Genomic DNA, 23,843 nt, shown 5'->3' with positions numbered 1-23,843 from the left:
ATTTCGGGGTTAGCTTAATGCAACTGTCAAACTGCAGTCTCATTTCTATAGCTAAGATGTTTTACTTGACATCAGTTTCTACAATCTGCAAAGGTGGTGGCAGAGTGAGAAGCTGATCCCGTCTCTACAACCCTTCTTCCTCATTACTATGTTTTCCCTCCTCAGGAATTCATTTCATACCCTTGATCCTTCTGCCACGGATCACCATCACCATTATCCCTTATGCTCTGCTCATAGGTATGAAAAATCATAGGATAATTTGGGCTGAAAGGCATGTCTGGAAGTCATCTGATCCAACCCCCCCCTGCTCTGAGCATGGCCTAGCATGATTTGGTATGTGTTAATGGTACATGAATAGACTGTATCAAAAGGGATAGCAGATTTCTGCCATGTATTAATAATTTAAATATATTTTCAGGCTAACTTCACATATTTGGCTAATGTAAAATGAATGCTTAACACATGCTTTGCTGCTATGAAGAAGAGTGGGCTATCAGTATACCAATAGTTTCCCTGGAATACAAACTGCCTCAAGCAGAAACTAAACAGCAACTAGAATGCATAATCCACAGGGTACTAAAGGAAAAATGTAAATAGTCTGCATAAGGTAAATGCTCAAGTGACCGAATACAATGTCAAATTTATAAATTAATGATACTGATTATAATTAATATAAAAATAATCACAAAATATAAAAATAACATATACATCTATAATACAACTTTTAATGCTTCAGGAGTTCTGAGAAGTTGGTAGTTCTTATGGACACCATAATGCTGTTTTAGAACACAAAAATACCTCTTAGAATTTTTTGCTTCCTGTGTTAACATCTTACAAACCTGAAAACGGTTTAGAACAATTTTTCTGAAACCTATCCTTAGTTAGGAGGCCTTTTTATGCATGAAGAGATCTTTCTAATGGAGGATGAAAGCATTAACAATTTTAGGATACCTTTAATGATATTAATATACTGCTGGGTTCACTATGAAGCACCTTGTTTTCTGATTACCAAGAAACATGGACTTAAGAAGTATAGTGCAAGTATACACATTCTTCTATACATATCTATCTATGTATATATACACACACTATATCTATATAAAAATAAATTAATTGGTAAGCGCTAGCCTACCACTGAAGGAAACTCCTGAAGGATAGAAGAGGAGACAGAGGGAAGAAATAGCTGTCATTTGGAGTGTGACCACTACTTAGCTCTCAGGTGGTCTGTGACAGTAACTGGCCTCACGCACATTCAGCAGCCTTGGGCAGTTTCAGAAAGTACATCAAAGCTTCTTCCTGCATTTTGTCTTTATAACCCCCAATGCATAATTAGTTGCTGCTGCATTGGTAGTTTGCAAGAGCCAACATTCTTTCCTGAAATGCCATCATGTGGGACTAAAACTAAATTCTTAATACAGAAGCAGTGTGCTTAGGGATAGCAGCTTATCCACGTTGTACACACGTATGCCAGGAATTCTATACTTTTGATGTCTTCCATGCAAGTTTAAGCCCTCAAGGTTTGCAGAGTGTGAGAATTAAAGCTGCTGTCTGAATCTAAGTCCATTTCACTACTGTCTTTAAAAAGCAAACCTCCAAATCATGTATAGTTATATTTAATAACACATGAAGGAACATTTGAGACTTTAGACTTGCAACTGTAACTTCCATTATATTAAACAGAACAATGAAATTGAAGTATTGAACACAATTGAAGTAATTGAAGAAATTGAAGTATTAAACAGAACAATGAAATTATCTTTTGCATGGCACAGCCACTAGAAGGCAGCTGTCAGTTTCAGCTACCCACCAAGTCTAATGTAATGCTGATTTTCAGGATCTGAAAAGCAATTCAGGAGACACCAGGGATCAGAGAGAATTCTGTAGCCCTTTCATCTGCTGACTGGAACTTGTTCAATATGAACAGTCGAGCAGCTAAAGCCTCCAAACCTAATGCTATCTATGCTGATCATGTTCTTAACCTTTCAACATTTTTAGTGTTTTGACAAATTTGCATAACAAAAAGCACCATGCTGATGCCAAGGTAAGTAACACTATTTCAGACCCACAGAAGATTTTTCAGGAAACATGTGCATGATTTTAACACAGTAAAACAGTTTTCCTTTTACCATGTCAAATGACAAGGCTACCATATACATAGACCTGTCAAACTTATGTGCCTGAAGAGCATGTTCTTCAGTTTCCCAAACAGCTGATACCTGTCAAAAGTTACAAGTCAAGTAGAAAGGGCAGAGTAATACCAAAGAACACTAAATTAGGGTACATGTGCTAGCAGTGCTTTTAGCACATGTTCACTGTGCTCAGTTGAGATCCCGTAAGAGTTCAATGCAATTTCCCATTCAAAATTTGACTGTTCAATAACTTTATGAGTTTAGAGCAACATGGCACAAATGATCCTTTAGTTGCAATAAATTAAATGAAAACTGGTTTGAACATTCTAAAAGTCTAAATTGAACTGCATGAGTTTTTAGGAGACAGCATGATAAATCAGAAGCCTCTGGATTTCTACCGGTAGTTCCTTATCCCTTCCTACGCTACTCCAAGAAGTCTGTGTGTGAGTTGCTCCAACACCCTTGAAGGGGAAGGAAGGACTTGCATGGGGAAAAGTTGTAGGGAGAAAAACCAAACCCAAACCCGACAAAGCCAAGCCTTTTGAGCAAAACAAAGAAGTCAGGTTTTGTAGTGTAAGTATTTGCCTCTTCAACCACTCCCATTTGTCTTCATCTTGGCATAACATGATGTGGGGTGGATTCCTGAGAAACCAATGGGCCATCCACAGGTGTCTATTACATCAACCCATCAGCTTTTACATGGGCAAGTACAATCTTGATATCAGAAGCTGTTTTCTTACAACATACATAAGCAGTCTATGTGCATATGCAATTCAGCACAGCAAGTCCTATGCATGTTTGCAATAAAGCTTTCTACCTTATTGCAAGCAAACCTGTAGGTAGTTAAACATAGGAAATATCTTGTTTAAAACCTTTAGTCTGAAACTACTAGCCACACCAGCTTCAAGCTGGACAACCTTTGAAAAGGGTATTTAAGGAAAAAGTTGATTTGGCCACATTTTCTGCTGCTATACTGTCGTATGTCTTTCTATGCAGAAGTCACAAAGACTAAGAGATCTGTAACATTCTTCTAAATGTAGTTTAGTCTAGAGTTTAGGTTTTAAGAAGAAAATACACAACTGATATGTGTCTCCTGTAATCAGATCCAACATAATACATTAAAACGCTCATGTTCCTCTGCAATGCCCCTTTGTTTTTAATCATGGCAAGGCCCATGAAGACTCTCACCTTCTTGCTAGTTTTCTGATTATTTCTGCTAGAAGTCAAATGCATCCTAAATATTCTTTAGAAAAATAAATTTACACATCCTTATTTAACATCAAGTATGCTTGATCAACATCATCCCAGTAAACATTACAGGTAAATGATTTCCTGAGAAAGAACATTCCCAATTTTTCCAAAACCAGGCAAATACTAAGGCCAGCACTTAATCCATGCAACAAGCAGTATTCTGCAGACTGATTTGTTTTGTATGCACCACATACATGCATGCATTGCGGTACACAAAAATAAACAAAAAAAGTTAAAATCTGTTAATAAAGATCATCCTTAAGGGCTATTTAATATTCATAAAGCTGAATTTGGAGAGGAAAAACAACACTTTAAATCACTGAATTTGTCAGCAGGCTGCAAGACTGCTTTTTGTGGAACAAAGTACATTTGTACTGAAATTTATCTCCAAGCAATATTCAAGGACACTTACTTTCCTGCATAGAATGGTGTCCTGGTTTTGGCTGGGATAGAGTTAATTTTCCTTCTAGTAGCTGGTATAGTGTTATATTTTGGATTTAGTATGAGAATAATGTTGATAACACACTGACATCTTCAGTTGTTGCTAAGTAGTGTTTAGACTAAGTCAAGGATTGTTCAGCTTCTCATGCCCTGCCAGCAACAAGGCTGGAGGGGCACAAGAAGTTGGAAGGGGACACAGCCAGCACAGCTGACCCAAACTGGCCAAAGCTATAGTCCATACCGTGTGACATCATGTCCAGTATATAAACTGGGGGGAGTTGGCCAGGAGGGGTGGATTGCTGCTTGGGTACTAACTGGGCATCAGTTGGCAAGTGGTGAGCAATTGCATTGTACATCACTTGTCTTGTATATTCCAATACTTTCATTATTATTATTGCCATTTTATTATTGTTATTATTATCATTATTATTTTCTTCCTTTCTGTCCTATTAAACTGTTTGTATCTCAACCCATGAGTTTTATTTCGGGGTTCCCCCCCCCCCCGATTCTCTCCCCCATCCCCCTGGGTGGAGGGGAAGCGAACGAGCAGCTTCGTGGTGCTTAGCTGCTGGCTGCGGTTAAACCATGACAAATGGGAAATTAATTTTTATATATGTATATTTACACACACACACAGCTCTTATCACTACATCAAAAGGGTACTCAAGTGAGATATAATGCCTTATAGTTTTCTGAAATACAAAACTACCATTAGAATCTGTGCAAAGATTTTTCTTTAAATAACAATCATCCAAAGTCACAACACTGTTGAAACTTATCACTAGCTAAGGAACATTCTGATGAACTAGAAGCTATCAGGTCAAGTCTTTACTGAAACCAGGAATTCTTTGTATTAGTTACCATTATAGCCATATTTTGGAGAATACACATTCTCAAAAACACAAAGCTTTTGCCTCCATTATCAATCTCTGTGCAAAGAAAACTCTACAAGAGCAGTTTTATTCAGTAGTTTTAAGTTCTCATGCATTTCACTGTCAAATTATTTTCAGAAAACTTCAAACTATGTAATTACTGGGGCTGAAACTTAACTTGTTTTAAAGAGCAAGCATTTAAGTCATCTCCTCCTTGGCCCAAATCTTTTCAATTACTTTTGGTTCACATGTTTTTGGAAGAGACACTTGTGTTTACAAAAAACCCCAAATAACCCCCAAACTGAACTAATTTAATTGTTTGTTAATGTCACAAAGCTAAATTAACACCCAAAACCAAATAAACACCCAAAACAACGAAAACACTTGCTCACCAGAGTATTGCTCTTCTTAATATCTTCTAAGCGCTCTAAGACTGAAGTCAGGTTCGGGTCATCTGATTCTACAAACCATATTGGTGATGAAGAGGGGTAAGACTCCTGTTAAAAAAAGTAACACAAAAGACCCAACAAATAAACAAACAAATAACCCATAAAGCTTTTAAGACTCATTCACCCCAAAAATTTCACAACAAAGTATTAACATCACCTTTTAGCTTACTCTAAGTAAGGTAACATAGAAGCTTTTAACACAGCATTTTTAGGCAACACAAGAGAAGTTGAAAGAAATCCAGCCAAGTGCTTCTTCTAGTATTTCATCCTATTGATCAGATGATGGACATACATAAGAAACGGTGCTGAAAAGTTTAAAGCCCTGGGTGCAGCTGGAGCAGGAGGGAGAAATTTAGAAATGCAGTACAGGTTATCATTACCAAAAAAGGGAATCACAAGTAGTACATGTCAAAGAATAAAACTACATCAGTGCTAATTTTTCATAAGAATACAGATTCTTCCAAATACAAGCTGTGAAAGCAACAGCCAGGATTATTATCTTCAACCAGGATTATTCAAACTGTTCTAGCACTAGCCCTCAGACTGAAGCAACGTAGCTCAAGTATCCTGCCTCAGAGGACAAGTTAATGGGCAGATCACAATGCCAAAAATCTACAATTTTATCTTTGTACCATCAAGGCTTATAGAGGACTTTCCACTGTTGAAAGCTTTGTTAAACAAAATATTGCATACAACCCTATCAAGAAAGCTTATAGAATAACTTTTTTCCACCAATAGAGTCCTACAGCTGTTAGGCGGGTGCCAAAACACATCCTAGTGACAGTGAGATTCAAATGGGTTCACAGGACTGGAAGTGTACTTGATTTTCCAGAACAAGTTGTGGTTAGGGCACATACAACACATGGAACAGACATGGCCCACAACCACTCAAACTATCCATGACAAGTGATTTTTCTGTTACTAAGCTGCCACAGCATACAGCCCTTCAAAAGGTGCTAGAAAGACCCTTGCTACGAAAAGGTAAACAGAAGTCCTTTCTTTAGATGTTTCAAAAAGCAGTTCCAACTTTTTCCTAACACAGGTTTGGTAACATTGTGAGGATGTAGGAAACCACATAGCTTCCAACTCAACAGTAAGTGTCCCTTCATACCATTGACATGCTTGGGGGTTTTTTGTTTTGTTTTAGTTAAGGCGTTCTCCACTTCTCACCCATTCGATTAAATTCTAGTAGCTGAGGACAAATTGCTGAACCTCAGTTTTATCACCCAGATACTATCTTCATATCCCCAGGTCTTACAAAAGAATATGAGGGAATTTTCAGTCATTTCCCTCACTGCAGTTTAAAAGGAAGAACTCCATATTTCTCATTCCAGAGACAACAAATCATGCTTTATTCTTCAACACTTAAGAGTCAAGGTTCCTACTGCTACTCTAATAGGTGACTCCAAAATATGCACTATGGTTACAAATTTACACTCTTTCTTGATTGCATTGTGTATTTTTTTGCTTTATAGTTTTCAAGACAGCAGTAAGAAGTTTCACAGAAGGAAGACATCACACCTATCTGTCAGTGTTACTGTCTGGTGTTTAGTGATTCCCAAGCAAATTTAGCCTTAGCAAGCTCTCAAAGTGCAAGTTCCAAAAGAAAAACCCAGACCTTCCTAACTTAGACAATCTTCTGTCTTTTCAAAGATACCGGGCTTATCAGGATACAGAACACTACCCATTTGAAAACTGGAGAAAAATACCAGCATGTTAGAATTGGCTTTCAATAATACAAAGCTTACTTCCTAACTGACCTTCTAGCTGAAGCACTGAACCTCATGAAAGAAGCCATGTGATTAGATAAAGGACATCAGCTTTGGCAAAACAGACTATCAGAGCATAGTTCTCACCTGGCAGCATACTCAAGGGAAGTTCTAGCTCCAGAGGTCTAAGATTCCCACCTGTAAACTGAAACCTTTGCACAAACTTTTTGAAAAAAAAGCTCAATCCCCCCACCAAGTTTATATATTTTTTAAATCACAGCTAAAAATACATGATATTCCTAGTACCTTTATGAAAAGACAAACTGTTTACATCTTTCAGCTTTACTTCAAAGCATACCATACATAAAGCAGAGACCTTAGAATATCTATTCTTGATTAAGTAAGGCCTAACATCTCAAATGCGTGTCAAGAAAGTCCAGTGTTCAGCTTGCCAAGATTTTAAGGCTAAGGCAGGCAAACAGATGGGTAGTTACGTGTGGTTTAATCACTTTCTTCCTTTACCAAATACAGTACCTTGGAAAAGTGTATTTTCTCCTCAGTTTCACTTAAGACACTCTTGAAAGACTAACCACTAACACTGCTGGAGAAACAAGGTTGAATTCTCAGCTGCCATTGTGTTCCCAAACTATTATTTTTAGGAGCTACATTTCATCAAAGATATTCCAGGTTTTGTACTGATAACATATCACTCATTTTTAGTAACATACAAGCTACCTGTAAAGTCTTCTGCAATAGTGCAATATTCTTACCTCAAGACTTTCATACTGCTCACTGGATCTTTACACACAGTGGGGAACATCGGAAGGGAGACTCTGCTAACCGTGGCCCTACTGCCCAAACACTTGTCTGAACCAGCAATTTTTGAGACCTGAACTTCTCTGTCCAGCTCATTAGGTTAAGAGAAAGGCAACTGGGTAAACACTATTACTGTGACTTTAGATTACACCAACATTCCCATCAGAATATACAAAGAAAAAGCAAAATCCCTTCCAAGATTCATTAAGCCATCTGCTTCTTAAAATCCTCAGACTCATTAGAATAAAAATATTCTCCAGACACAGTCAACATTTGGACTGTGTATGCACATTCTCCTAAAAAGTATTTTTGGCTTTTCTTTTGTTTTAAAATAAGCATTTGTTAATTATGTTAGTCCAGGTCTAAGCAAGTCTATTAATTGCAATGACTTATAGAAGATAAACGTCTGTCAGTCCACTTTTCTAAACCGTATCTGGAATCTGAAGACTGCTTACAGACTGTAGTTCAACTCTTCACTGTCTATATTCTCTATATTCTTCTTTTCTGCCAATTTCATCTCTCCTTTCTCCACCAGAAGGATTTAATGAACAAACCCACAGCAGGACATTTGTTGGTTGCAAACAGTATCTATCCCAGTCAGGGGGGGGCTATACAAAAACGTCCTCCAAAAAACTTGCAACAAATCCTCTCTCAGACAGGGACATGACTGATAGTTCAGATTTGATGATCAAGCAAACCCACTATGTGTTTAAATACATTACAGTGGCTACTTGAACATGCTGATGCCTTCTGCACTGAATGACAGTCCTTCCTCATTCTTTGCTCTCATTCCAACTCATTCCATTTTTTGCAATGAAAGCAAGTCCTGCTGTATGTGAGAAAACATACTGGGATTTGATACTGCCTGCATTATTAGTGTATAGTACCTATGAATAACTATACCCCAAAAATGATTAAATATTCAAATTTTTAGTCTGCTTTAGCTTTTGAAACATGAATGGGAGCAATGCATTTATCAGAAAGGCTTTTCTTAAACACTGTGTGAGTATATTCACTCAACTGTATCAGAAAAGATTTCAAATTTTAGAATATGGATATTTAATTGCATATTCCAACTTTTTCACAACAGATGCTTAATATTAAAATACAAGTTCAATCAAACTTCCAGTTTGTTGCAACACTTTTTAATTCTTCAGACTTACCAATAAATATGTTCATTTAACTTAAAAAACATAAATGGCACTAAGTTTCTCTAGATCTATAAGTAATCCATATTTTTGGAACAGCTGAGTTTCACGCGGATATGAGTCACTGTATTTTGAAATACAGAATTCACATACAAACTTCAAACATTCTGATCTTGAGATAAAGCAAGCTCACGAGTTCGTAACAGATAGCATGCAATGAAAAACTAAGCTTGTGGTTTGTAAGGTCAAACAACTAACTTCACATGAGCTAATTCTGTTGAGAGAATTAAGTCAACTTTTTCTTCCGTATCTGCACCCTATAGAGAGGAGAGATGGGTTTGAGTTGTTATGCCATGTAAGGAGCACAAGCTTCTCAAATACGAAGACAACATTCCATGAGAGGAACCCTAAAATATCAGTTATTTTACTATTCATTCTCAGTGGCTAAAAAAACCCAACATTATTTTGGGCCTTTCACTCCACAGCTGACATACTTTGATTTTGTATAATCTAGCTTAGCTGCACAGGTATCACCCATATTAAGTGCTTGAGATCTTTTCTGTAACATGACATTTTCCTGCTCTCTACAAATAAAAGCAAAAATTCATCACAAGAGGCAAAGGCTACAATGCTTAGACTTGGGCAGCTTTCACAAGCTAATGCATGCTATACAGCTTGGAAAGCTAATGCAATTGCTCAGTAAGACATGACACACTGAGATGACATCACACCTAGCATGTACTGAGGCTTGAGGACAAAGGCTGGATGTTTACAGCCAACCCAGATACAATTACAATTCATGGGATCATCACTTCTAGAGAGTCTTTGTATTAACACCAGGACAGATTGGGAGCTTTGTCAACACGAACGCTTCTGTAGCTGCTGTAACAGAATGCAGCAAAAATAATTTAGCCTACTAATAAACACACAAAATACAAAGAGAATAAAGCCCCGCACTCCTGCCACTGGAACAATTTCAAAACCTATCAAATCATTTTGGAAAACCACAGTGTATTAGAAGAATACACACAGAATCTCACTGTTCAGACATTCCATTGCATCCTCTGTAAGAGGGTCTACTTACATTTTACTAACAACTTTGCTTACCAAAAAAAGCAGCAAAAAAGTGACAGAACATACCAGGAACACATACATTAAGACAGCTTTTCCTGGGTAGAGATCTGTCATCTAAGTATATCCTATCTAAGCTTTCTCATCCTTAACAATAAGGCTGTTTTACTTGCAATGTTATATAATCTTTATCCTGTTCTGTAAAGCTACAGCGTCACAATTTTGATGTTAGTAAGAGACTTTTAAACGAGCTATTTCTAAATTGCTCCAATATTGTTGAAATTGTGAAGTTCCTAAATTAAAACAACACATCTTGCTCACATTCCTAAGATTAGAACAACCTGTACACACACTTTGCTATGAGGTACTAGAGTAACCACATCTCCTTGTAGACAACACAGCCATTTTATCATGGCCAAATGGTAGGAAAACACATTTAAACACCCACCTTCAGCATTATGATTTAAAATTGCAATTACATGCTGACAGTTCTTCATTTTCTTTAATTTCCAGATCATCTTAGATTGAAAAAGTGTTTTTTTCTTTTAAACTCCATACTGGCTGAACAAAATTCAACCAATTTTATTTCTTTTCTGTTTCTAAGTTTTTGCAAAATCTCCATCATTGACAGAACCTAGTTCTGTTCTTTTTACAGCAACTACAACTAAAACTTAGCTGATTTTCATAACAGCACTTCTAACTTCTATCTTCTCAGTCCCAAAATTTTTTGTCCATCCTCCTTTACTTCCAAACAACAGAATGTCAAACTCCAGATCTTTTAAACAGCTTAATTGCTTTGAGAAGGCCAGCAAGGGACCATTCTAGCTGACACAAATCTTGGTAATGAAGTAAATCCTAATGTAACAAGACATTTCAGAGGGCTAATGCAGTCTTTTCAAGGTAAATACATTTGCAGCTATAACCACACATCAGGTAATTGATCTCAAATCATAGATGGCTTTCCCTCAGCAGACACCTTGATGCTACCAAGTTTGTTTATTTGAATTAAATAGCAGAATTAGTTTTTTTAAAAAATAAAATCAAGTCCCACTGGTTAGGGATCATATACACATCCTACATGAACATTCAAAAAAACACTGAAGATTAAACTACACAATTAGCTACAATTTAGTACATATTATTTGCAATTGTTAGTCAATCATTCACTACTTATGAATTTTTCACCTGTGTCAGCCTGCCTTTAGATGAAAACAAACAAAAAACCCCAGAATTAATACTAACAAAAAAATCAGTAATTGAGAAGATATTCTTAAAGCTAAAGTTTAGCTTGATGACCGTAAGACACTAGTACTTACATCTCCTTAAAAGAGTATTAGTTGTGATTACACAACTGACAGACTGCTTCCCATTATTAGTGGCCAAATTTTCCAAAGGCAGCTTAAGATGCAAGTAAGCATTTTCTACCACTAGGTACTTGAGTACCCGTGAAATCTACAGACTAAGAACCTTTAAAAGTCAGCAGACTGTCATCTGCCCTCCCCTCCCATTCTCTACAATAATTAAATAAAGAAGAAAGCATGAAGGGTCACTTTCAACTCAGGTTTTTTGAAACTTCAATAAAACTATTTCCCAGAAACCTCAAGTTACTGAAACCCCAAAACTTGGTATTTTCAAACGTCCAGACATCATCATTTGCTCTGTTGTACAGACTGAATGAGTCATGGAACATATTACAATATTCTAACATTTCCAAGTTCAAGTAAAAATTGGCACTTTTACATATGAAATAACTGTCATTTCTTGAAGAACCTAACAGTTCGGTGATCCAGAGTTCTAAAGGACAAGTGTATGCTGGGGGGGTGGGGGTGTTTAAAAATAAAATTTAATATTGGGGGTAGGGAGAAAGCAAAGTGAATTTTACTCACCTCTACTGAACAAGGGGAAATTTTCAACCTGCTTTTTCTTTTGAATTTTAACATTGTATACAACATACTATTATCTTGCTCAATACATATAAACAGAACAATATCTTTTATTCACTGGAGTTCAGTTAAACAGAGATCTTTAACTGTTTCTATACCACAGAAAGCAAGCTTGTATTAGCTTTAATTTTCTTACACTCTTCCTGAAGTCAAAGCCTGACATGCTCAGTTCAGTGAGAATACTTACTACAACTCATATATTTGGCAAGACACCAAGTTCAACTGACTAAAATAAACATATCTCTCTTAAACATAGAAAATTACTGCAATTCTACCCTCAAGTTTAATGACTGTCTTGACAACTACAGCCTATACAAGACAATCCCAGATGAAGCAGCATGCTTTGGTCAGACCCCTGGAGACTGCAAGAGCTTCATTATCTCGCACCTTTACAGGAGGTAGGTGAAAGAATCCCATAATCCTGTTCTGTGTAGGTTCTGCTAATATGCTTATCACTGCAGAACTGAATACCTTCAGGAACGTATTAAAACAACACAACTAACAGGGTCATGGTTTTCTTCTCCCACACACTCTCCAGGGAATGAGGCAAGTGTAGCAGAGTATCTTGTTTTAGATTTGTTTATGTTATTAAATACAGCCATGTTAGAGAAGGCAGGGTCAAAGGCGTGTGCCTCACGGAACAAAAAGACCGTAACAAACCACAACTCTATAGGTGCCTGTAAAATTCATTCTACAATCAGAAATTGTCCCAAACAAAAATAAATACAGTTCTCTGTACAAACAAGTTCTGCTGATTGCAGAAGGCTACCACAAAAGTAACCACAAGGAAATGTTTCTGTAAAGAGAATACAGAATGATTATGGACATTACTTTTGTCTTCACAACAGACATCCTCTTGGGCAGAGCAAAGCAGTTCCCCTCCCGTCACACATCAGGCTTTTACAGACACACATGCAATGGTCTGCCACTTTGCACCTTCTACAGCCACTTTCAGTTCAAGTGCACATGGACTACAGCATGTTTTTAAATTAACTGAAAGCCTCGATTATGGAACAGTTTTTGCAATATACACATTCAGCAGCATCTGCAAGTGCCAATATTCATAAGATGGTGACCACAGCATAGCTACATAAGTATGAACAGGGACAGTATGTCAATGGCAATTCACTTGCGTAAAAATTGTTCCAAAACCCAAGAAGCCTGTGATTTGCAGCTTCATCTGCACAAATTCATTTGTTCAACCCAGGCCCATAGAATTATGTTGAAATTATTATGCATCTTTTAACTTTTTTACTTTAGATAAAGCTAAGACAGAAAAGAACATTTTAAGGAAAAAAAAAATCCTGGAAAAGACTTAAGCAAATGCTGCTTTCAAACAGGCACATACAAGAGGCCGGTAATTTCAAAGTTTGTGAAATAATCTAAGCTACTTCTGTGTTTTACTTCCATGTCTCTATCCAGGTACACACATTTAAATCTCTTGCTGCTTAAACATCATTACCTTAGAAGAAGCCAGAACACATAAAACCAAAGTAGCAAAGGCACAAAATATGACTTCAAATGGTCACAAATGTGAATGCAGATGTGGTATCATAGTTCTCACACATCTTACGGTCAGGTTTTTACAGCCAGTCACTCTTTGAACTATTTAATCTACACAAAACGTCCCAATTGCCAATTCTGATACGTGAAAATGCACATTACCCTTGGAAAAATAGGTTTATCAGGCTCTCTCATAAGTTGTCACAACCTCATCCACTCCCCTTACCAAATAGAATGCAGCAGGCTACTTGTCATCCAGTATAACACAACTACATAAAATTAAAATACAAACTTTGAGCATAAAAGCAAAAAAGGCACTTCTCTGATTAAAAACATAGTTATTGATCTTCACTGTGAAGCAACATTTTATTTTCCAGGTCATCATCGTAATGCAGCATGCCATCTATCCATTCAAAGAAATTCACAGAAAAGACAAACACTCTTAACATTTTGTATGGACCCAAAGTAAAATCCACCTAATGCTAACGTACTGTTGCTCAAGCACAACTCTTAAGTTAAAACTAAGCATGATTTAGCTAACAGCATAGCAAGTGACAGTTGTTCAAAGAGCAGTGTGTAGTCTCTGAAAATGAAAACTGTTGTTGAGGACCAACCCAGTTAAGTGAGCTAAGGAACATTCCTTTGCCAATACTATTAATGGCAACAAATAAGGTTACAGATCATCCACACTGAAAATTGAGCAAAGAACACATCATCACCGAAGACTGACTTGCTTATCAGGAAGCAGGTTGTAGAGCTGAGACTAGAATCCAGATTTTTACCATAGCACCTCGCAGCAGTTGGATCAACCTATCTTGCTCCTCACACACAAAAAACCCACTGTGTGCTTGTACGCTTGTCTTGACAGTTGTCAGAGGATGGTTGTTTTAGAGCCCCCAGCCACAAGGGGTTCTCTTCTTTAATGCGTGCATTATTCATACACTCAAGCTGGCAATGGTTTATCTAATAAGCAGCTAGACACACGCACTAAAGAGATAGCTATTTTGCAAATCTGTCTCTCCAACGCTCTTTCTTTACCAGCAGCACAGTATCTTATGTGCCTAAATTCCTGAAGTAAGTCCAGTTACTTGAAACAAATTATCAACTCGTTCTAATCATCAAGAGTTATTAATCGCCTACTTCTGCAACTATACAGACAAGTACATTCAGAAAGGTATCATCAACATTAGTGTCACAAATACAGAGTAGCAAGAAATGCCTTCTAATATGGCTAGAACTGAAGAAGTGGTTTTAAATAAGTTGCAACATGTCACTCTCTCCCTGACATAACTTGAAAAAGAAGTTTCCTAGCAGACCTGCTCTTGCCTTTATCACTTAGACGGTTACTCCACAGCATGCAAAGCCTGATGTCACTTCTGCTGTCACTCAGAAATCCAGCATGTTCTCCTCTTCATTCTTCTTCAGGAATTTACATCTTTCAAGTGTTCAAATCACTCAGCCCCTCTTCCATCAAAGGCACTGTGCCCTTTCCCCCTCTCTGAGAACAACTCTCCTCTTTTCTGCCTTTTCTCTTTACAAACTTGCTGTGCTCCAGACACATCTGCAGACACAAGGATTTTTCATTCTTACCCACTACTAACAGAGGTCCTGCTGCTCTACTGCTCTTACACCTAAGTACCACTCCAGCCACCACCCGCCAGGTTCCCAAGCTCTCCCTTCAGAGCAACACGTACGCAGCTGCCCTGACTGCTGCTTAAGTCACTGGCCTTCAGATTAGAGCCATTTAGATGGAACTTTGTCCCCCACACGCAAAATTTCAGTACCATGGAGTTCAACCAACGTTTACCATTAATAAGTTAAATACCACACTCTTACCACAGTTATTTCCTACTTCAAAAATTCAAGGAAGCCTGTGGTATCTTGAACACCACTGCACAGGAACGCTTCAATTTTTTTCTAATACCACTATACAAGTTCTGACAGAGCTTATGTTTCTGCCTTTCTGAATACACACTGAAGAAGCTACTGCAAGATCTGCAACCGTATTGAACTCTTTCTCTCGGGGGGGTTAAAAAAATTAGAGCTCTGGGAGAAAGGAGAATACAGTCCAAACTAAATCTCAAGAAACCACGCACTAACTGCTCTACAGTACTTAATACACCAGGATGGCTTGTATGCATGAGATAACAAAAAAGAAACAAAACATGTAAGGTCATTATTTTAATACCACACTTAAAGATCACAGCTGGAAGCAACAAATCAGTAATACACACTTTAACTGGTATGCTTGTTTCCAGCAAAGATCAACTGAGAACTATTCTGATCATATTAGCTTCAACTGTACTGAATACAGGCAGGCTGATATAAGATCTAAATGTTAGATATCCTCTCCTTACTATAATCAGTCATTTCATTTTCCAGCTGTCTTCTATCAACTGGTGACAGGTCATTTTCACTTCTCCTACAGAGCTTGCAGCTGAAGAAATACAGTGGAATGCTTACTAAATCATAAACTATCACATCTCTTAAAAATGACATATTACCATTCATAGTCTAAAGAAAAAAAAAAGGGGAGAAAAGAGAGAAAGAAAAAAAGAAAAAAACCAGAAAAAAAGAAAAAAGCCCATACAACTTCAGCCAAGAATTCAGGGGTTTATTAACCTTTCAAAACCACATAAAGGCAAACAACCTGACAGTACTGAACAGTGGTCCACAGAGGCATAACTAAAATAGTAGTTGTTTCTGTTAATCAGCTTCTACAAACATTTGTTCCTATCCAGTTTTGCCCTGTCTTTTTTTAAATAAAACTATTTAAAGAACTGTCTCCATCTTTGTATCTTCCATTCTCCTGAAAGGAATTTGATTTTACAAGTAAACAAACAAACTACTTCCAGTTAGTCTGGTCCAGTTGTCTCTCTTTAGCTGTAACTGTAACAAACCAGGCACTCACGTAGGCCCACTGGACTGATGCCGGCTCGGATATTCCACACAGGAGCGAACCCAAGTGCTGCTGCAGACTCAGCCAGAGCTTGGCAAGCAGCTCTCTGTTGGCAATGCTGGCTTCAGCAGTCTTCCCCAGCACTCACTCATTCCTATGCCCTCTGTTGTGACGGTACAGCTGTTTTGTGCAGCCACGCAGTGAACCAGACTGGGAAATGATCCAGATTAACAATAACCCAGTAAAGAATTTTTACATGCCAGCCAGGTCCTTAATCCAGTAAACTCAATTTTGGCCACCTCACAAGGCACATAGCCTTTGCTGGTCTGCAAGCAACAGCAGTATTACAGAGCGCACAGGACACAATCATACTTTGTTCTTCCTAGCAATCGTAATTTTTAATTCATGTTGAGGAATATCAACATGTCATCAATACACAGTATCACCTGGCATAACACAGAAAAAACACCTGCAGAGTCATTCTAGTCTGCATAAGTCTGACAGAATGAAGTTATTCTTTTTTGGGAACAAACTTGATCAACTCCATTAATAACATCTGATTTTACAAAGTTCCTTTGTAGACAGACTGCCATGATAAATTTGGAAGTGCAACCTTATTTTCCAGAATAGAACACACTTTCTACACTACTCCCTTTTTTTTCTCATTTCATTCATAAAAAGCTTTGACAAAAAAAGCCAAAATCTTAGCATGCCCTGCACCCATCACCCCTCCACCCCCAGCCCCCCAAGGGGGGGGGGGGGGGGATCAAGATTAGCAGTACATTCTCTTGCTTCTTGTAGCATAAGAAAGCTCTCTGGCAAGGCCAACTACCACTACTCCAATTTTGACACAAAGTAAATTTCACTGGCAACACAAATCAAAGGCAACCATCACATACCAGCAAATCCCTGTTACAAAGTAGCCCTACTCTAAGTTAGTCTCTGAAAAACTAGTGAAGATGAAGAAACATACAAAAATTACCAGGTATCTTCCAGTCTTTTACAAAAACCTCCTGAACAGTTAACATGAGGAAGCATGCTGAGTAAAAAGAATATAATTCTTTTTATACAACTTCTTTTAATTATCAAAGTGCAGGGAGAGCTCTTCTGAGGTCCACAACAGTCCCAGTTCAGAAACTATTGTATCATTAACTCACATGAGTAACCCATTTCAAATAAGTGCAATTTCCTGTACATTAAAACCTCAACATAAGCTAGTATTTATATTTGAAGCCCGCCATTGTGGCTTTCAAGGATATTTTAGGAGCACTTCATACATTATGGAGGGGACAGAACAACTGCCTGCAAAGTCCTGAAGTACTGGTTACAGCCTTTCACACACAGCACAATTAAGCTGTGGTGTCAGAAAGTAAGGTCTTGTGTCTTCCAGACACAAAAGTTTCCCCCTACTCCTTTTTGCAATATTCTTTCTCCAATTACAGTCTTGGCATACAAAGAGAAGTTAAAATCCTAACTCCTCTAGTATTTTTGTTTGTTTGTTTGCTTAATTTTGGTTTGCTAAATAAAACAAGACTAAACTTCTCAATTTCTACTGCCTAAGTTATATTTGAAAATAGTTACTTGAGTGCCTTTTTTTAAAACACCAAGTATGTCTACTTCAAGTTAGAAAAGTAAATATTGTGAAGATAAAGCTGTGTATGCTTTTCTTTAGTCCTGGTATCCATATGCTGCAAGACAAAGGTCTTGACCTCACTACAGAATGTCTAGTGATCTAAAAAAAAAAAAATCTGTGGTTTGAACTGAACGCCTCATTCATTGTGTGGTTAGTTCTGTGTACAAATAACCTTTTTAAAAGGTTATCAGCTGTCTAGGAATTAGCGAGGAGTGCTTTTAATATTAAAGTCTTACACCTTTGAAGAACTATTGCACGTTCTAAAACACTCACTTCCTGTACATACCCAACTTGTCAAAAGCTTCATAGGTAATATCTTTTCATCGATTCTGGTTTAGAAGGGAAAATAAAGTCTTCTCCCATCAATTGCAGTTATCTGTAGACAGCAACCTTTTCAAGCCTTTCATAGCAGCTTCTAAGTCCGATTTAGCAGCAGGGTATTTTTCAGTGAAAGCAGAAGATACTTCTTTCCAACAGAGAAGCAAGAGTATACTGGAGTCAGCCATACCAGCTGAATTGAATTGTTAATGTGTGAAGGATACCCCTGCACATCAGAGCCCCCTGTTTGGGGCAAAATCTGCTCCCGCTCAGAGCTGGCACAAACCCTGTTCTACCTGCAAGTGCTACTTGAGGACACAGAATTTCAATAGTAGTCTTGTGTACGGGTGGAGATATATTAATATCCAGTTTCTCTCTGAAGAGATTATACAGAAAATACAAGATGCTTACAGCAATCCAAATCAGTCCTTTCTCCTGCAGTAACAAGGAAAAGATTGAATAATTCTAACATACCCTTTGGAATACTATGACAAAAGTCTGATAAGGTACCAAACTGAAACTACAAGTTGCATGGAAAGACACTTACCTAAAGTCACAATCAATAAACACACTCCTCTAGGTAAGGCCACTGTTTTGATACCATTTCAAAAAACATGCGGAACAGGACCAGGAAAAATACAAATACTTTGTAAAGGACACTGGCTTATTGAACTTGATTAATTGGAATACTGCTGTTAAATAAAAAGGAAACCTGAGAAAAACAGAAATAAGACTCCACAATGGAGACACTGCTGCTGGCATAACAAAATGGGAATGTGAAGGTACACAGCCTGAACAAGTTCAATAATTAGACAGTTCTCAGGAATAAGCAGCAATGTTTCTGACAGGGATGACTCCACCCTGAAGTGCCTCTCTTAAAATAATCTGATTAACCATTTAAGTTCCAATATGGGTCACTACCAGAAATCATGAAGGACAGACTTGGACAAAGCTTGCCTGTCACTTTATGAAACAGAAAAGCTACCGAGTAAAATACATCTTCCTTTCATTTCAAGCACTGCTCAGTATCACAGGTAGACCACTCCTAGGATGCTGCAGCAAATGCTTAACTTTGACAGTTCTACAAATTCATACTGCAGACAATCAGAAAATCATCTCAGTGAGGAATTCCAGGGCAGACTTCTAATCAAGCTGTGGAATTTAGTCTAGGAAACTCGTGGAGACCCATGCAGTTCCTAAGCAGACATTCTCCCTCAGCTCTCCAGGAGGACGTTTCCTCTTTCCTCTGCCTTCTCTCTCTAGACTGGAGAAAAGAAAGAGATCCATTGTGAAGATCAGAGCAACTTAGTTATCGGGTCTCTTTTCAGACTTAGTGCAGAAGCTATTGGAAACTTCCTTCCCTAGCAGTTTTTTCTCCATCCAGTAACTTTAGCATCTGTACACACTGCTAGACAGCTTTCATTTTAGGTAAAATATTGAGGTACCCAAACAGAACCACAAAGAAAAAAGTGATTACTGAGCTTTGTACTTACTCTTCCCCTTAACAGAATTCTTGAGCATCCAAACGCACAATCTACTGTAAGCTCTTGTTGAGTAAGGGAAATATCCTGGCTTGATCAGTATTGTAGGGGTTAAATTGGCTAAAAGAAGCAAACAGCTAAAGTTATGTATTTGCACTACAGATCTAGAGCACTAAGCAGCTTCTGATGCAGAGGGTGAATCTCCCCAAGAAAACATATTTACCAACAACTTTATAGCCTTACCAGCTTTTACTTGCTAATACCACCATTTGAAGTTCCAGTTCCCACAGTACCTGCAGATCCACTGAAGCACAGTAAACAAGACTTATGCTCTTCTAGTTTACAGTACCTACATAAAAAGACCTGGAGGGAATTAGGAGTCAGAGCCAAGAGACTCAATTCAGGGGAAGGGGAGGGGAAGAAGAATAAATCACTTTTGTCATACTTTGAGTTCTAACACTTGTGTCAAAAAACTAGGACAGAAGTCCAGAGGTCAGCCTTCTCTTTTTGGCTCTGCCACCTGCTGCCCACTTGCTTCAAGAGAGCCACCTCTGTATCTCAGGTTGCCCTCTCCCATTTATTTTTAACACATGGGGAAGATAGCCCCCTACCTCAAAGAGCCAAAAATTAGCGACCATTGGAAAGCATCAAGCTGCTCACGGACAACTGTGAAACAGAAGTTTCAAGAAGCCTAGACACAGCCTTTTTTCAAAGCAGAAGTCTCGGCTCTAAGGTTTGAAACAGCTCTTTTCCTGTTCTTTTTGCCAGTTTGTGTGCCACAATTCGAATGGCGCACCAAAGACCTCTTGACCTTTAGGGCAAGTGACTGTAATAGCAGATTGCAGACACTGTTTCCTCATTAATACATAAAAATGCCAAGAGTGACCTAAGCCTGTTTCTTGCTTACTCAGACACACCTCAACCAAAGGCCTACAAGTGGACATATTTCTTTGCAAGTTAAGAAGGAATTACTATCAAAAGTAGCTACAACAAAAGCAGCCTCAGAAGTAGATATACACCACAGCACAACTCCAAGGCACCAAAAAATTCAGGCCTTACTACTGGCTTCCCTGTTAGCTGTCACTTGACAAAGAATTCAACTGGCAACTGAGGGTGCACAATCACCAAACCTTTTATTTTACTCTTTAGAGAGAGACTGATGAAATAGATCATGTTGTAGGGAAAGAAACAGCCAGACTTCTCAGCAATTAAATGCTCTCTACTGAATAAAAACAAAGAAACAAAAAAACATTTAAAGGAAGTCACTTGATAGGTCATGTCTAAAAACAAGAACACCAAAGCATCTTGCTTATTTTACCATATAGAACATCTTACATCTTACAAGTATATACAACTGTCTGGTAAAACAAACACCTGTCCCATGACCACAAAACTGATTTCTCATGACAATTAACTGTAGAACCTGAAAGATCCTCTTAACAAGTCTCCTTTAATTTCATAAAGTTATTTTACAGCAAGTAAGGATCTGATCAAGATTATTAGATTTGCCTGGTTCGCATGCACATTTTCATCTTTCAGTACTCAAATATTTACACTTACATGCATGTTTCTACCTCCACACTATCTGTTTGAAACTTTTACCCTTTTACAGGCAGAAGATGAAAAAAGCTCTAGAGCTTACCTTCCTCAAACCCAAATGTACTAACCCTATTTTCACCCAGCCAAAATTTCTCAATACTCTTAAGCTGAATCTCAATACGGCATTTAAATTCGTTTATAATGACAACCAGTCCAACAAAAATGAACCTCCAGCACTTTCCTGTAGACGACTCACAGATGCCAATGTATTCAAATCCTTCGGCAAGTTTAAGCCCTAAACTTTTTAAAACACAGAGGATTTTCACCACGGCACACAACACTGAACATTTTATTCTGCTTCCCTCCTACTCGTTTAAAACAAACAAACAAACCCCAACGAATTTAAGGGGCGAGGGCAGGGGACGACGACACGACACCAAACCCCAAAGCCAGAAATGAGAAATGCCAAAACAAACCGCGGGCAGAAGCCCCTCAGATTCGACAAGGCTGCTCGTACCCCCTTCACAAGTTTAAACGCTACCGCTATGACAAAACAACTACTCGGCAGGAGACCAGAGGCACTGTTTTATCCCTCCACCACGGCAAGAACTAAAAGTTTCCCCGTCCTTCTCGCCGCCGCTCAGCCTCAGGGGCTGACCCCCACGGGGGGAAGGCCCGCCGCCACCCAGGCCCGCCCGTGCGGCGTTTCCCCGCCCGGGTCAGGGCGGGCCGCCCGGCTCCAGGCCGCGGCGGTGTGGCGCACTCAGTAAAGCGCTCGCCCTCCGCCTCCCTCCCGGGCTTCCCACCTCTCGGGGCAGGGAGGAAAACACTCCCGGCTGCCTCGCCGAGAGGCCGCAGGGACGGGGGAGGCAGGCAGGGAGGGAGAGAGGGCCACTCCGCTCTCCCCGTCGCCCTTCCGCTGCCCCGGGGGATGGCCCCGCGGCGGGGAGCCGGCCCGGGGACTCTCTCCCCGCTGCCCGGGCCCGGCCGCCCTTTGTTCCGGCTCGCGGCTCCCGGCCCCGAAGCAGGCGGCGGCAGGCGGCGCGCCGGCCCGCGTCCTTCCCCCGCACCCGCCGCCGCGGCTCCCCCGGAGGAGCCCCCGCCGCCTCGGCGGGGAGGCGAGGCCGCTCCCTAACTTTTGTTACGGTGGCGGCGGAGACGGGGGGGGAAGGAAACACAGAGCCACGGGGGGGAAGCGGGCCCAGGCGCCTCGGCAGCGCCCCCCCCCCCCCGGCCCCCCGCGGCGGGCGGAGGGGTCCGGGTCCCGGTCCCGTCCCGTCCCCCCCCCCCCCGGTGCTGAGTCACCCCCGCGGCGGCGGCGGCTGCGCCCCCTCCCCGCGCCCCGCAGACAATGGCGAGGGCGGGCCGTGCCCGGGCCCTCCCCCGCCGCCCCCGGCCCCCGCACCGTGATGTTGCAGTGGATGGTGAGCGGCGGCGGCGGCTGCGGGCTGGAACCCGGCGGCGGCGGCAGGAGCACGAACTGGCAGTGGAGCTCGTCCAGCTTCCAGGAGACGATGCGGAAGCGCTCGTGGTCCTTGTCGAAGATGGACTCGAGGAACTTCAGCTCGGCCTTGAGCCCTGACACCGACATCCTGGCCTCATCTCCGGGCCCGGGCCTGCGCCGCCTCAGCCCGCTCTGCTGCTGCTGCCGCCGCCTCCCTCCGCCTCAGCCCGGCCCGACCCTGGCCCCGGCCGCGCCTGCGGGGCGGAAGATGGCGAGAGGGCGGGGGGGGGGGGGCCGGGGCAGCCCCAGCCGGCGGGGGGGACGGCGAGCGCGGCGGCAGCCCCCTTTGTACCAGCCTCCTGCACCCACTCGCTCGCTTAAAAGGGCAACAGCGCAGCCCGCTCCCCCTTCCCTTCCCCTTCCTCCCCGGCGGGCTGGGCCAGGCCCGCCAGCCGCCCCGCCCTCGCCCTGCCCTCCTCCCGCTAGGCCGGCCCCGCTCCCGGGACACACGCACAGCAGGGCCGGGCCGGCCCCCCGCTCCTCCCCCCCGGGGCCGCCGCCCGCCTTCCCCGCGACCGCCCCAGCGCCCTCGGTCAGCGCCGCGACCGGCCCCCGCTGCCCGCCCGCCTGCCCCAACCCCTGCCCGGGCGCTGCCCCTTCTGCTGCCCCGGCTCGGAGCCCTCCGCCCCCCCCCCGCTCCCGGCCAGCCGGGTGCCGAAACGCGGGGACCTGCTTACCCGTGTTTCTCCCTTCTCTTCTACTGCTCAGCCCCGCCGAAGGGCACGCGGTCCGCCTTCCTCACCGCGCTTTTATTTTGCCGAGGAAAAACTGCAGCTTGTGTTTTGCGCTTGTCAGCTCGGAGTCCTTGTCAGTCCTCCAGGACTCCTAGACGTCCGCCGACATAAACCAGGAATTCCTGTCCCGACACTTGTGACGGATCGGTACAAATAAAACCTGGTGTTGATCTCTGCAGGCTGGAAAGCAGCAATACAGAGGCCAAGGAAAAGTGTTAGTGTCGCATTTAAGTTCCCCTGTAATCGTTTGTACAACGTTTCACCCCCAAGAAAAAGCACCAGGAAGCATGAAAGCAGAGTAAAGTGAATACTCGCTACATCCAGGGATCAAGAGATGCTGCCTCCATTTCTGTCACCTTCCTGACACCGGAAAAATCATCTCTGTACCTTTATTTGTCCCCTT

At 41.0% G+C, this 23,843-nt stretch overlaps 1 protein-coding gene and 1 long non-coding RNA gene across 7 annotated transcripts in view; both read right to left on the bottom strand.

Moving 5' to 3' along the window:
- Positions 1 to 23,094, bottom strand: part of UBE2Q2 (ubiquitin conjugating enzyme E2 Q2) — a 54,868-nt gene extending 31,774 nt beyond the window's left edge. For 2 of the 6 annotated variants that reach the window (XM_052806928.1, XM_052806932.1), the window contains exons 1-2: positions 22,608 to 23,086; positions 5,086 to 5,190 (exon numbers count right to left, since the gene is read on the bottom strand). In XM_052806928.1, the coding sequence (XP_052662888.1) occupies positions 5,086 to 5,190; positions 22,608 to 22,793 (291 nt within the window). In that variant the 5' untranslated portion in view covers positions 22,794 to 23,086. Of the gene's footprint in view, positions 1 to 5,085; positions 5,191 to 22,607 lie in introns of all 6 variants that reach the window. The other 4 variants (XM_052806930.1, XM_052806929.1, XM_052806933.1 and 1 more) reach the window with 4 other exon arrangements.
- LOC128150598 (uncharacterized) lies at positions 16,949 to 21,672 on the bottom strand. The gene is made up of 3 exons (XR_008238112.1): positions 19,907 to 21,672; positions 19,676 to 19,783; positions 16,949 to 19,446 (listed from the first exon to the last, which is right to left on the bottom strand). It is a non-coding gene; the product is annotated as an uncharacterized LOC128150598 (long non-coding RNA).
- Positions 23,095 to 23,843: the final 749 nt, after the last annotated feature.

Source organism: Harpia harpyja, chromosome 14 (assembly GCF_026419915.1).
Source record: "Harpia harpyja isolate bHarHar1 chromosome 14, bHarHar1 primary haplotype, whole genome shotgun sequence".
Taxonomy (NCBI): domain Eukaryota; kingdom Metazoa; phylum Chordata; class Aves; order Accipitriformes; family Accipitridae; genus Harpia; species Harpia harpyja.
The sequence above is the reverse complement of the archived record's forward strand: the minus strand, read 5'-3'. Positions and strand labels throughout refer to the sequence as shown.